This window comes from Heloderma suspectum, chromosome 7 (assembly GCF_057233095.1).
Source record: "Heloderma suspectum isolate Gila_16-S chromosome 7, 16-S_ref, whole genome shotgun sequence".
Lineage (NCBI taxonomy): Eukaryota > Metazoa > Chordata > Lepidosauria > Squamata > Helodermatidae > Heloderma > Heloderma suspectum.
In genome coordinates, this window is record NC_139464.1 from 78,452,927 (window position 1) to 78,467,928 (window position 15,002).

A 15,002-nucleotide genomic window follows, 5' to 3' on the forward strand; every position below is an offset into this window, starting at 1 on the left:
AATTGACTGACCTTTGTGTGGCACTTAATAGTCTCACATAGTAGCCAACGTGGCACTTCAAAAAATGCAGCCTTTCCAAATGATGGGATCAGATGCAACACTATGAATTGTGATGCTTTCTGCACAGTAAAATGTAATAAAATGTGTGGGAAAGTGTTCTACTTACCTTGAACATAAACTTTTGCTGAATATTTATCTTTTCCTCTATGGTTTTCAGCTTCGCATTCATATATTCCTTCATCTTCAAACTGAATATTGAAGATCTTGAGGACTGCACCAGACATACTTATATCTGCACCGATGGGCATAGGTTCCAGATACTTACTCCATCTAATCTCAGGAACAGGGCTTTGTGGGGAAAATGGAGCACAAGTGAATAGAGTTTGGGGGTCACTTGGTAGTCTTGCATCTTCCCTCTTCATGCTTTCAGACATGCTACTCTCCCCTTCTACTTTATCAAACCCCTTTGACTTTTAAGTTCCTCCTCATTATTCACTTTTTCAAGAGAGCCTTTTTTTAAAAACTGAATTCTTAAGTAACTGTTTCTCTGCTGCCTCTTGACATGCCCTGCCACCACCACCCCTCACCACAATCAACTCCTAACCACTCTCTCCCCAATTCCTTGCCTTGTCTATCTAATGCAGATTGGGCAGACACTGCACCACATCTAGGAGTTTGCACAATGCCTAGAGAACTGCTAAGCTGTGGTTAACTTCTGTCAAGAAAATGGGCTGTTGAAAGATTATATTGATGATCTCCTCCCATGAAAAAGGAATCTCAAGCCAAATATTTTGGACAGAACTGCATACATGAAAAGATGAAATGAAAAACAACTGGAGGGATAGGAGGTAACCTGGAGGGGGGATAATGGTGGCAGTGGAGAGTCTTTCAAATCCAGACATAGAGGATGTTTGGATAATATCCCTGGCTAGTTTCATCCTCATCCATGTTTTTTCATTGGAGAGGCATTTCCAGCTCATAGCACATTATCTAATCAAATGCCAGCCTAGCTAAAAGCAGCAGCTGCAGCCTGTTACATCGGTGTGTACAAAGCTGTCCTAAGCATTGGGAATGGGTGAGATGAGAGCACTTCCAAGTACAAAATCCAAAAACCAAAATGGGTGAGATGAGAGCACCTTCCAAGTACAAAATCCAAAAACCAAAATGGGTGAGATGAGAGCACCTTCCAAGTACAAAATCCAAGATTACGCCCGATGATGGATTAGGGCACCAATCCTGGCCCAGTCTAGTCTACCCAAACTTTGCCCATGGGTGTAACTCAATTCAAGCATACTTACTTTCCAAGCGCAAAGCACTCCAGCGTCACATTTTGTCCTAAAAGTGCGTATGTGTCTTTGAACTTCACTCTGATATCTGGTAGATAGCCTTTTGAACCTAATATGAACAGAGAGATGCAAATATATATTTTATTTATTTCAGAACATTTATAGCCCACCTTTTCTCCTAGGAGAGTAAGGCAGCTAACAAGAACAGCAACAATAATAAACGGAAAATTTAACAATTAAAAACATCCTTTCAATAAACACTACACATTAAAACATCAATTAGCAGCAGAAAATAAAACAACAATCAAAATATATACATCCCCCTCACACACACACACAAACAACCTGTTGCAGAAATGGATATAAAGCCCATTCAGATAACCATTTCAATATATGTGCTATCATTTATTTACATTTGGCAGGGAAATACAGAGAATCAACTTCATTGGGTGTAATTTGGCCATCCACTTGGTATCTAGGATTCCAAAGGCTTCTGAAGAATTCTAGAGATAATTCTTCAATAGAACATGATGTTTGGTTTACATTAACAAAGCATGAAAGGCTGCTTTCACATGATCTCATTCTGTCCTCTGATTTATCCTATATTTGTGTAAATTATTTCCATGTTGAAAGTTATGAGTTTATCTCAGTGCTTAAGCAAATCCCATAGGTAAAAGAACACATAACTACATACAGTACCATAATTTATATCCTGTCTTTCTCCCAAAAAATGGCACCCAAGGCAGCTGACAATAAAATCCCAGCTTTTACAATATATCCCACCTTTCTGCCAAAAATGGCACTCAAGGTGTCCAACAGGAAAACATAGATTAAAAAATAAAATCTTAATTAAAACATAAAAAATTAAAAACACAGTAAAAGAAATAAACAGCACCCAGCCAATTAAGAACTGCTTCAGCAACAGACCAGCTTACACACCAAAGGCCTGCCTAAATAAAAGTATCTTTGCCTGCCAGAGGAAGGACAGCAGAGAAGGAGCCAGTCTATCCTCCCTTGGCAGGGAGTATCAGGCCATCTCTCACATTCACCAAATATGCCTCCAATGGTGGCGGGACTGAAAGAAGGGCTTCCTTCAAGATCTTAAAACCCAGGCAGGCATGTATGGAAGAAGGAAGTATTTTGGAATGGTGAAGATGTCATCAAACTAAGATGGTGTTTCGAGCACAAGAAACAATTTAAACTAACACCTGCAAAACAACTACTGAGACAACAGAGAAACAACAGGAGACTTGGCATGACACAGAGAGACAACAGGAGACTTGGCATGACACAGAGCATTCAGCAGAACAAAGAAGGTCAGCTTACTGCCTTTTTTAAAGGCAAAAAACAAAACTTCAAAGCGAGGCCTTGGGGAAGACAACAGTGAGCTGTCAATGGGGAAAAGTGCGCCAAAGGCCCCTGAGAAGAACAACTGACCTGATGGCTGAAGTTGCTAACTAACTAAAGCAAATGAGGCAGGAATGGGCTCAGACCATCGAGCTCTTAAAGGACAAGGGAACTGCAGCAGGAGAAAAATTGTCAGCCATTTCAAATACAGCTAATGAAGCCTGAAATCTTGGCTTGAAACATCAAAAAACCCTGGCAAGACTGATCCAGTCTAATGCAGATCTTGAGGACCATCTAGAGTCCTTGGAGAACAGAAGTCGTAGGCCAAACCTTTGTATTAGAGGGCTGAGGGAGAATTTGGACGGGGAAAACATGACTGAGTTCTTAACTAAATGCAATTGTTCCCTGAACTGGACCTAGTTAATATAGAAACTGATCGGGCACACAGGGCCCTCTATGCCAACTACCCACCTAGTGCAAGGCCATGGGACATAATAGCACGTTTTGGGAGAGACTCACAAAAAATGGCCATCTTGGAGGCTGCAAGGTGTCAGGAGAAGCTGGAATATGAAGGGGCTCAAATACATATTTTTCAGGACTTGTGTCCTGAAACTTTATAGAAAAGAAGTGTTCTGCCCCTAGACAGAGCAACATTGCAAAGTGGGGATTGGATATAGATGGGGACATCCAGTCAAGTTAATTGCGTACAAGGCAAATAGAACATATGCAACAATTGTCAATAACTCTAAAGGGAGCAGACCCTAAAGGCCCTACACCTAATCCTTGTAGAGAATCCACTGGGACAGCACAATGACTAACGGAATTTGAGACATTAGTAGTAAAGGAAAACATGGAAATTAAAGGAATAACCTCAATCCTGTATGGGTTTATCTCTGATTTGCAATTTGGAAATACAGAAGAGATCAAACAAAGATGGGGAAAGGATCTGGGCATGCAAGATGGGCAAACAGATGGGTAAAATTATGGAGACAGGGTCCAATGAAATCTATTTCTACAAAAATAAAAGAAAACACAATTAAATTTTTATACAGGTGGTACTTAACACCACAGAAGTTGAGCCAGATATACAAATTAACTACCCCTAAGTGTTGGGGGAACTGTAATATATGACTAATAAATTTTTTTCATATGTGATGGTTGTGTGTTGTTTGTTATACAACCATTTTGGCAGGATGTGCTTGTAGAAGCTGGTTAAATAACAGGGCAAGTGATCAATCTGTCTCCAGCTATGGGTCTGCTATTGATATATGGCAGAGATGACAAAAAACTACAAAACAAAGAACTACTGACTTTCTTATGGGCAGCAGCCCAGATGGAAGTTGCAGCCAGCTGGGAAGGAACACACAAACCCCCATTACAGCAATGGTACCTCAGGGTTTGGTCAATTGCTCCTATGGAGAAGTTGGCCCAAGTCAAAAGAACAAGTAGGAACATTAACTATAAACAAGACTGCTATGCAACTTGACATCAATTTGTAATGTATATGATTAGGCACAAGGAAAAATTAAAACCACCACAGACTCATGGTCAATTATGGAAAGATTTGTTAGGATAACAGGATATGAAGGGAGTAAGATAAATGCATAGAATATACGTCATATAATCTCTGTATTGTAATATAGGATATTGATGACAGACAGTAGACAATGTATTTCCGTTGTCTTATTGCTTATTAATGGTTTATTTGTTTAAAAATCAATAAATATTATTTCTTTAAAAGGCAGTCTTTCTGGTAGCCTAGTACCATGCCCTATAGTGCTTTATAGGTTATAGCCAGCACTTTGAATTCTGCCTGGAAACAGACCAATAGCCAGTGAAGCTGCTGTAACAAGGGAGCCGCATGTGCCCTGTAACCGGCCCCAGTCAGCAGTGTGGCTGCAGCATCCTGGACCAGCTGAAGTTTCTGAACAGTTTTCAAAGGCAGCCTCAAACAGAACAGGGGCAGCCTTTGCAATAGCCCAAACAGGATGTAACTGGGGCATGTGTAACCATGGCTAGGCCAGACATCTATATTATCCCAGACCATTAAAGTTTGGGAAAGAATAACTGGGAGGGGGAAAATCCAGCACAATGTAGAATTTTGTAGAAATATTTACCTAAGCCAAATCAGTATCTCAAAGGCTTAGAAATCGGCAAAATCCCTATTCAAATATAGATTGAGGAATATAAAGACTCTTTTCCATTGATATGTATTTCTCAGGGATATTTGCCATTGCAAGTTTAACCAACAGTGTAGTATGAGGGCTGAATGCTATATTACTGTCCTGTACTCACAGGGTCCATCATGTTAGAAAGACACAACCCTAACTTGATCTTCTCAGCTTGGCAAAAGTTTTGTCTCTTTGGCAGCCTTTCACAGAATTCTTATTGGATTATTTCACACATTAAGGCCCACATTACCTAGTCTCAAATTTACACTCCCAAAATCTCAAATTTGAGACCAAACTGCAGTCAAACCCGGCACCCTCTCACTCATCTTTGCAAACATGTATTTGTAAGATGTACACAAGATTTTTAGGTGACATTTAAAACAGCTGTACACGTAAAACCATAATTCGTGAAAAAACCCTGACACTCAAACATGATAAAGAAGTTGAAGCTAACTGCAAAAGGTAATGCCTTAGGGGAACGAACTTACCGGTTTCTAGATTTCAATTGCACAGAGGTAAAAATACTGCACATAACAGAAAGGTGGGCAAACAGGACATCTTGACATACATAATACTTACGATCTACTTGAGGAATAAGTGGAATGAAACTGCTGAATACACTCTTAGTGATTGAGTTGCTGGTCACAAAGCAAGAGTAGTTGCCTTTATCTGATGCTTCAACTTTGGCAATGTAGAGATTGCCATTTGTTTGTGACACATATCGTCGTTTATCCAATGTGATGAATTCTGGGAAATCATTCAGAACCCAGCGGTAACTCAGATCATCTGGAGCGGGTGAAAAATGTTTTAACTAACATTAATAAAAAACGTGTCTTGTGCGTATATCCAAGTAACAGTCTGTATGGATATAAAAGGAGCCACCTTATAAAAATGTTAAAGGTATTGTCTAATCTGTCTGAAGGTCTCCAACATAGTGGGTAGAGGTCTTACCCACTTTTCCTAATTTAACCAGAGATGCTAGTGAGTTGAACCTAAGGCCTCATGTAGGCAAAGCATGTAGGCAAAGCATGTGTTCTAAGGCCTCATGTAGGCAAAGCATGTAGGCAAAGCATGTGTTCTAAGGCCTCATGTAGGCAAAGCATGTAGGCAAAGCATGTGTTCTAAGGCCTCATGTAGGCAAAGCATGTAGGCAAAGCATGTGTTCTAAGGCCTCATGTAGGCAAAGCATGTGTTCTAAGGCCTCATGTAGGCAAAGCATGTAGGCAAAGCATGTGTTCTAAGGCCTCATGTAGGCAAAGCATGTAGGCAAAGCATGTGTTCTAAGGCCTCATGTAGGCAAAGCATGTAGGCAAAGTATGTGTTCTAAGGCCTCATGTAGGCAAAGCATGTAGGCAAAGCATGTGTTCTAAGGCCTCATGTAGGCAAAGCATGTGTTCTAAGGCCTCATATAGGCAAAGCATGTGTTCTAAGGCCTCATATAGGCAAAGCATGTAGGCAAAGCATGTGTTCTAAGGCCTCATGTAGGCAAAGCATGTGTTCTAAGGCCTCATGTAGGCAAAGCATGTGTTCTGCCACTAAGCTGTGGCATTACTATATATCATAACGTAGGAAGCTGCCTTCTACTAAGTCACACCATTGGTCCATCACCTTAGTATTGACTACACTGACTGGCAGCAGTTCCCAAGACTGAAGACAGCAGCCCTCTGAGGTTAGGAATATGTGGATCCACAAGACTTAAGCTCATCACAGTTCTCCAAACTGCACCTTGAAGCCTGTTCTGTTCTGTACCCGTATCAGATGGCGAGCCTTGTTTTTTTCTTTTTGTGTGAAAATTTGTATGTATTTCATGCATATTTTTTTCAAATGTATACATCAGTTATGCACGTCTTTGAAATGTATGCATTCTTCTCCCATTAATTAAAGTGCATTTTCACTTTCCCATAAAATTTTAAGGCTTCCATTTAGGTGAATAAACAAGTGTGTATAGACAACTAATAGTAGACACATTTATTTTGAAATGAAAGCAGTACAGTATCCTATTAAGATTAACCCTAAAAGTCTTCTGTCCACATCAACAGATAAAACAGATGTAAGAATGGACATATTTTAAGGCAGGTCCCAGGACTAGCATGTTCTTGACAACAATACTGGGCTAGACAATGGTCTGACTCAGTATAAAGCAGCTTCCTATGTATTCATGACAAACTATAGCAGTGGTAGTAGGCTGGCAGTGGAAGTGAAAGAGAAATGCCTCAACATGCTGCCTAGGTGCAACGCAAGGACAGAATTCTTGTTCAACCCCCAGGCACACTGGAGGCTATAAACTCAGTATGACGAATGGATGGAAGTTATGAACTACCTTGTATACATACATATCAAAGAATCCATCTTGATGAATTGCCTCACTCCCTCAGCCAACTATTGGGTTGGGTCCATCAACAGGGAGAGAGTAGTGCTAATGGATCGCCTGTACTTTCTCCCAGCTCTGTCCATGTTCACAATGTGTCTCTGCCTCTTCTGAGCTATACCCCTGTAAGATGACAGCTGTCACTCCAGGGCCACCCCCACCCCCACTTCATTGGCCTGCTACTCCACCCATCATATGACAGCAGTGACACTAGTTCATCTATAAAATATATTTCTATATGGGCTAATATAGGATTTATGCTAGGAAATAATACAGTACGCACTCCATTTATGCCTGAAGAAAAGTGCTTTCCATTTCTGGGAGTAGACATTCACCGAACTTTATCAGTTAAAGCTTTAACAGCAGCCATACACAGTAGTCTTTAATCTGAGGAAAACCAACCACTCTCTAAGGGACTAAAAAAAATGTCAAGCAGAGAGGTCAATCTGTGCTTCTCTTATTACAGGATTTAAGCGGCCTGTAAGCAGCTTCAGCTTATGCAGTCGTATTCAAAGTTAGTAATTTTGTAATCAGATTAGTTTCTATCCTGTCCTTCCAATGAAAGATGAAAAATATGAATTTAATTACCTGGATAATGAGGTGGAGGGTCACAGAGAAGGACAGCACCCACGCCTTCCCGTACTTTTACTGCATGCCTTTCTTCGGGTGGAAAAGGATATAAATCTATTCAAAACAATGTGTGCATGTTATGTAATTGCATTATAATACGCAGTTAATTCTGGAGAAATAAAACACATATCAAGTAGAAATTTACAAATGACAATTACATTTCTTTTTTTCTCCAAAAGAATATCATTATAAGATACAGCAGCTTCCCATATTAGCCTTTATTAAATTTCTCCCATTCCAATATCTAACAAAAAGGGTAAATATTCATTTTTAAAGGATTATAATTCTTATCTATATCATATCATAAGACAATGGGTGATAGTGCATTCATATTCTAGGGGGAATATTTGTGGCCCACTCTATTTTTATTCCTTGAGGGCAGTACAGAGCATGTTTTCCAACAGTGGAAACATTAATTCACAGGGCTGTTTGTCTGAGTGGTATACAGGGCTGTTAAAGGGGCTCAGGGTTCACTGAAAGGCATGGAGAGGGTGTGGTGAGTTTCAGATCCCAGCAGAGGATTACAGGCGAACATGGGAATGAATAGTTATTAATGATGGCCCAGAGGCACAGTAAGTCATAGATCCAGGCAGGATGGATGAAGAGGGGCTGCGAGGCTCAGGTGGGAAGAACATACAGAACACCAACATTCGTTAGCCTAACCCCAATCGCTACTTTATATTTAGTTTTATTTGGGTCATTGCAGTTATGGCCTCCCCTTCATGGATCACTGCCTTGTTGTGGCGAAGGGGCTTGCATAACTCAGTGAAGCCATAAGCTATGCCGTGCAGGGCCACCCAAGACGGACAGGTCATGGCGGAGAGTTCTGACAAAATGTGGTCTACTGGAGAAGGAAATGGCAACCCACTCCAGTATTCTTGCCAAGAAAACCCCATGGAACGTATCACAAGGCTAAAAGAGATGACGCAGGGAGATAAGACCCTCAGGTCAGAAGGTGTCCAATATACTACTGGGGAAGAGCAGAGGGTATTTCCTAGTAGCGCCAGAAAGAGTGAAGCAGCTGGGCCAAAGCTGAAAGGACACTCAGCTGTGGATGTGTCTGGTGGTGAAAAGAAAATCCGATGCTGTAAAGAACAATATTGTTTAGGAACCTGGAATGTAAGATCAATGAATCAAGGTAAGCTGGAGGTGGTCAAACATGAGATGGCAAGATTGAACATCGACAACTTGGGAATCAGCGAACGAAAATGGACAAGCATGGGCGAATATAATTCAGGTGACCATCATATCTACTATTGTGGGCAAGATTGCCTTAGAAGAAATGGAGTAGCACTCATAGTCAACAAAAGGGTGGGAAAAGCAGTACTGGGGTACAATCTCAAAAACGATAGAATGATCTCAGTAGGAATCCAAGGCAAACCATTCAACATCACAGTAATTCAAGTCTATGCCCCAACCACTGAGGCCGAAGAAGCTGAGGTTGATCAGTTCTATGAAGACCTATAACACCTTCTAGAACTAACACCAAAAAAAGATGTCCTTTTCATCATAGAGGATTGGAATGCTAAAGTAGGAAGTCAAGAAATCACCGGGATAACAGGCAAGCATGGTCTTGGTGTACAAAATGAAGCAGGACAAAGGCTAATACAGTTTTGCCAAGAGAACACGCTGATCACAGCAAACACTCTTTTCCAACAGCACAAGAGGTGACTCTACACATGGACATCACCAGATGGTCAATATCGAAATCAGATGGATTATGTCCTTTGCAGTCAAAGATGGAGAAGCTCTATACAGTCAGTAAAAACAAGACCTGGAGCTAACTGTGGCTCAGATCATGAGCTTCTTGATGCAAAATTTCAGCTTAAATTGAAGAACATAGGGAAAACCACTAAACCATTCAGGTATGACCTAAATCATATCCCTTATGAATACACAGTGGAGGTGATTAATAGATTTAAGGGATTAGACCTGATAGACAGAGTGCCTGAGGAACTATGGACAGAAGTCCGTAACATTGTTCAGGAGGCAGCAACTAAATCCATCCCAAAGAAAAAGAAATGCAAGAAAGTAAAGTGGTTGCCTGAGGAGGCTGTATAAGTAGCTGAGGAAAGAAGGGAAATAGCGTTGCCCTTATTTTCGCCGTAGTCTACGTAATCTTTACGTAGACTACAGCGACCAAATAAGGAACGCGAATGGCGGCTCCCTATGGGGGCCGCCATTAGCCGTACGCGCTTTTTTTTTTTTAAAGTCACCCGTGATAGGCTATGTGACGATTTACGTAGCCTATCACGGCTGACTTTGCAAATCTAGCCGTGATAGGCTACGTTAATCGTCACGTAGCCTATCACGGGGGCATTGTTTTTTTTTTAACTTTTCTTGGAATGGCGGCGGCGGCGGCCGGTCAAAAGATCGGCTGCCGCCCCCGCCCCTGTCAAAGCCCTGCCGAACCGCCGCTGCGACCCACCACCAGGAGCGACATTCGGGAAAGGTAAGTCCCATCCTGGGGGGGGGTGTGCGGGGTGCGGGGGGGGTGCGGAGAATTTCTCCCCAAAACTACTTCAGGGGGCCGAATACGTTGGCACTCGGCCCCCCGAAGTTTCGGCGAGAAATTCTCTGACACCCCTAAATTGCGCTCATTTCACATGCCAGCAAGGTGATGCTCAAAATCCTACAAGCTAGGCTTCAGCAGTATGTGAACCGAGAACTACCGGAACTACAAGCTGGGTTTCGAAGAGGCAGAGGAACTTGAGATCAAATCGCCAACATTCGCTGCATCATGGAGAAAGCAAGAGAATTCCAGTAAAACGTCTATTTCTGCTTCATTGACTACGCTAAAGCCTTGGATTGTGTGGATCACAATAAACTCTGGCAAATTCTTAAAGAGATGGGAGTACCAGAGCACCTTATCTGTCTCCTGAGAAACCTGTCAACGAGGGTCAAGAATCAACAGTAAGAACCAGACATGGAACAACCGAGTGGTTCAAAATTGGGAAAGGAGTATGACAAGGCTGTATATTGTCACCCTGCTTATTTAATTTATATGCAGAGTACATCATGAGAAACGCCGAGTTGGATGAATCACAGGTTGGAATTAAGATTGCCGGGAGAATTATCAACAACCTCCGATACGCAGACAATACCACCCTAATGGCAGAAAGCAAAGAGGATCTAAAGAGCCTCTTGTTGAGGGTGAAAGAGTGCAAAAGCTGGTTTGAAACTCAACATTAAAAAAAACTAAGATCATGGCATCTGGCCCCATCACTTCTTGGATTATAGAAGGGAAAGAAATGTAATCAGTGACAGATTTTATTTTCTTGGGCTCCAAGATCACCGCAGACGGTGACTGTAGCCATGAAATTAAAAGATGCTTGCTCCTTGGAAGGAAAGCTATGGCAAACCTAGACAGCATAGTAAGAAGCAGAGACATCACCTTGCCAACAAAGGTCCGTCTAATCAAAGCTATGGTTTTCCCAGTAGTAATGTATGGCTGTGAGAGCTGGACTATATGGAAGGCTGAACGCTGAAGAATTGATGCTTTCGAACTGTGGTGCTGGAGAAGACTCTTACGAGTCCCCTGGACTGCAAGGAGGTCAAATCAGTCCATCCTAAAGGAAATCAACCCTGAGTGCTCACTGGAAGGACAGATACTGAAGCTGAAGCTCAAATATTTTGGCCACCTAATGCGAAGAGAAAACTCCCTGGAAAAGACCCTGATGCTGGGAAAGATTGAAGGCAAAAGGAGAAGGGGACGGCAGAGGATGAGATGGGTAGATAGCATCACCGCTGCAATGAATATGGACTTCAGCACACTCCGGGAGAGAGCGGAGGACAGGAAGGCCTGGCATGCTATGGTCCATGGGGTCACAAAGAGTCGGACACAACTTAATGACTCAACAACAAGTTATGGCCTAAAGAAAATTTTATAGAAAATGCTCTATTCTTAAAAACTATACAGTCCTACCCACTTTAATCAGCTATGTCCATGTAAATGCTCTGCTCTCTAACTCTGGAGGCCATGAGTGCATTTTTTGCCTCTATGAGTGCCAAACTTTTAAAAACTAATTCAAAACAAAAAAGAAAAGAAAAACCTTGTGCCTAAAAAAGACTCTTAACATTTATTTTGACATTTTGGTTAAACTTTCAGAGGTGCGGTAGGGCTGGCTTACCATTGCTGAAAATAGAGGTTGCAAGGATTGGCAGATGTGCTGTATGTATATTAAAATAACAGTAATTTTGCAAATGTTCCAAACTGATTTGACAGCAGCAATGCTCCTCGTCTGATTTGGCTTCCGTAATAATAATTTTAAAGCATGTGTCTCTAGTGTGTGTTTTAACATCAGCAACCGTGCTTACAGTCATCTTTTGATTCCAGTTTCCATAAGCAAAATATTGTTTATTGTATAGTATGACAATATTTATGGAACAATGGATATTATTTCTGTTCAGAAATTAAAGTCTAACTATTAATATTATTGTGCATTCATCCTTTTCAAAGCTGAATGGCACCAAATATGCAGAAAACATTTGCATAAGGTTCCCCAAGTTGACTGAAATGCATGGGATTTCCTTGCAAAGGAGCTATCTTTATCATAAAGTGATGTGAACATCTTGCTCCAGTGCTGCCGTTTATATCTAATGGCTACTCTGACTCAACCACTTCCCCATGAATTCTCTGTCCAATAATAATTTGGATACTAATTGGTTTTACCCTCCATAAAGGGGGAGAGAGATATTTTTGCAAAGGTTTCTGTACTGAAGGCTGTTGCATTAGCTTTGATAGGTTCATGCATGCAACTTTTAACATAAGCAAAAGTTTCCTGCCCCAAAGAATTTATAGTAATTACAATGCAGGTATCTTCTTGTAAATTTTCTCTGCGTTGCTGCTTTGTTTTAATTGTTTTTTTTACTTCAGAGTCATCTTCAATGTGACTGTTTTGCAGAAAAGCAGTGTAAAAATATTTTATTAAATAAATAAAACCTTCAGTCATGTTCATTTGACTAGCATGCAGCTACTCAAATTAAGTTGGGACTTGAGCCATCTTGTTTTCTAAGTATGTTTTCTCCTGTTTTCTTCTTGCGACACATTTATACTTCAGATGATGGAGAACAATTTCTTCAAGCAGAGCTTGTCAAACAGGGCCAGAGTAAACCTCCATAAAATACAAAGAGGCGTGTTCATTGGATGGCAGAAAATAAAAGTCATGTCAGCTTGTGAAGTACTATAGGTTGTTCTGGCCAGGCGCATACAGGTAGCTGTAGAGTGGAGGATTAGACAGGAGTTCTGTTGGTGTGCATTTGCATGTGGCAGAACGGAAAACAGTTTTGAGTTAGAATGGAGCTAGCATGAGACAAAGATCTGATTTGGGCAGCTGGCTTGCAAGAAACTATCCAGAAGCTCCAAAAGGCATGTTGCTTGTTTTGGGATCTCACACTATGTTATAGACCAGCACTGATGATCTGAGTGCCTTCTCCTTATATGTATACATACGATTACAGATTTACCCTCATATGATAAGATTTATCAAGAAAAGGCACCATAAATCTCCAAAGATTTCTCATCCAAAAGGAATTCCATACTGCTGTCCCTGAATTTCTCATCACACGGAAAAGTACGGAACACAGAGCAACAGACTGAGAGAGATGCAGTAATCCTCCAAAAATTATTGTGAGGAACTCTGCCTGTCTAATCATGATAAATATAAAATATGGAAAGCAACTATATGGAGGAGGCTGACGCCTCAGCAACTAATTTTGAAACGCTTGAGAGGATCACTATGGGTGCATTTCTTTTCTTCAAGACCGACAGCTCTATCTTGTATGATATTTACAAGTTTCTCTTAAGCCAACACGACACCTGAACAATATTACAACTGACCCAGTACTTCAACAGAATAGTTTATACACCAACCAACACAAAACAATGTCCATATTTTCATCTGTTAAAATGTAAGTACTGCTTACATCCAAAGTTTAAAGTTGCTTCCCGGCTCCTTATAGTTCCATGTATATTGTATGCAATGCAAACATAGGTTCCTTCATCTCTTGATTTCTCAGGATTATTGATTTCCAGGTTACCTCCTACCATACTGTGGTGCTCCTTTGACATTTTAATATCAACATCCCAGTTGTTACGTTGCCACCTATTAAGGGAGAAAGTAAAAATCTAAACACTTGCACTTTTCTAGCCCTATTCAGGCATTATCCTTGCATTATGCCTGCAAAGGGTCCTTGATTACGGGTAAGAGACATGGGGCAAAGCACACTGGCCCCACCCTCAATGACCTCACATGCGCTGGTCCCACCATCTAAGTCCTCAACCTTCCCATGTTGATCAGGGAGGTTTGCAAGGGACGTCTACTTGCATTACTTTGCACAACTTTTGTACAACTAGAACCCTAATAAAGTAGGGTCCCCACTCATGTGGAGGCTTCAAGTGAATGTGAGTGGAAGTCCCCTGAAGACTTATTTGATCAACACAGGGATATTGGGGACATTGGGGGTGGGGCTGACAAGTGCAGCTCCATCCCTCTTGCGATCATAATGCCTGAATAGGGCTTCTACTAGCACTGTATTTGAGCTTGTGTGAATCCCGCACCAAAAGCATTATATCCTATTCCTACAGAATGGAAGGGAGAGAGTCTTGCAATAGAGAGCACTCATGCTCCTGAATGTGCAACCAAGAACTGGAAGGGGTGATTTCACAACTTTCATAGAACTACATAAGTGAAAATGGCCAACAAGGAAAAGATGCATGACATTTGTGAAGCATTGTTTGGCAATATATAAATGCAGCTGTGCTGGAGTGGAAAAAATGGGAAATGCTCAGCTTCTTAAACATGTATTAAACAACAAAAACTAAGATTAAATTTAAAGAAGGCCACACAATTCTTCAGACAAAATTGTGCAGAAGAAATTATGTTGAGACATCATTGGTTCTATCCAATTGGTGTCTATGATGGAATTATAATCTATAAAGCACTAAATCACAATGGACGTGATAGGAGAGTTGAGGGAGCAAGCCAATATGCTTTCTTTCCAGTGATAAAATTTTGCAATTATAGTGCTAGAAAAGTACACTATCCTTGAAGTAAAAGTGCTGTCTTGATTGGAAATGTCGGCATCCCATGCAAAAAAATTACTATGACATGTTTATTGGTTTTATGTATAGGTTCTAATAAATATATATTCTGTAAAAGAACCTCATAATTTGATATATTTAACTAATTTTCTGTTACA

At 40.9% G+C, this 15,002-nt stretch overlaps 1 protein-coding gene across 2 annotated transcripts in view; it reads right to left on the reverse strand.

The window, feature by feature from the left end:
• Positions 1-15,002, reverse strand: part of CNTN1 (contactin 1) — a 310,396-nt gene that overhangs the window by 70,109 nt on the left and 225,285 nt on the right. For both annotated transcript variants that reach the window (XM_084810709.1, XM_084810708.1), the window contains exons 9-13: positions 13,728-13,906; positions 7,761-7,856; positions 5,384-5,590; positions 1,299-1,395; positions 167-348 (exon numbers count right to left, since the gene is read on the reverse strand). In XM_084810709.1, coding sequence (XP_084666835.1) covers positions 167-348; positions 1,299-1,395; positions 5,384-5,590; positions 7,761-7,856; positions 13,728-13,906 — 761 coding nt within the window. The remainder of the gene's footprint in view (positions 1-166; positions 349-1,298; positions 1,396-5,383; positions 5,591-7,760; positions 7,857-13,727; positions 13,907-15,002) is intronic.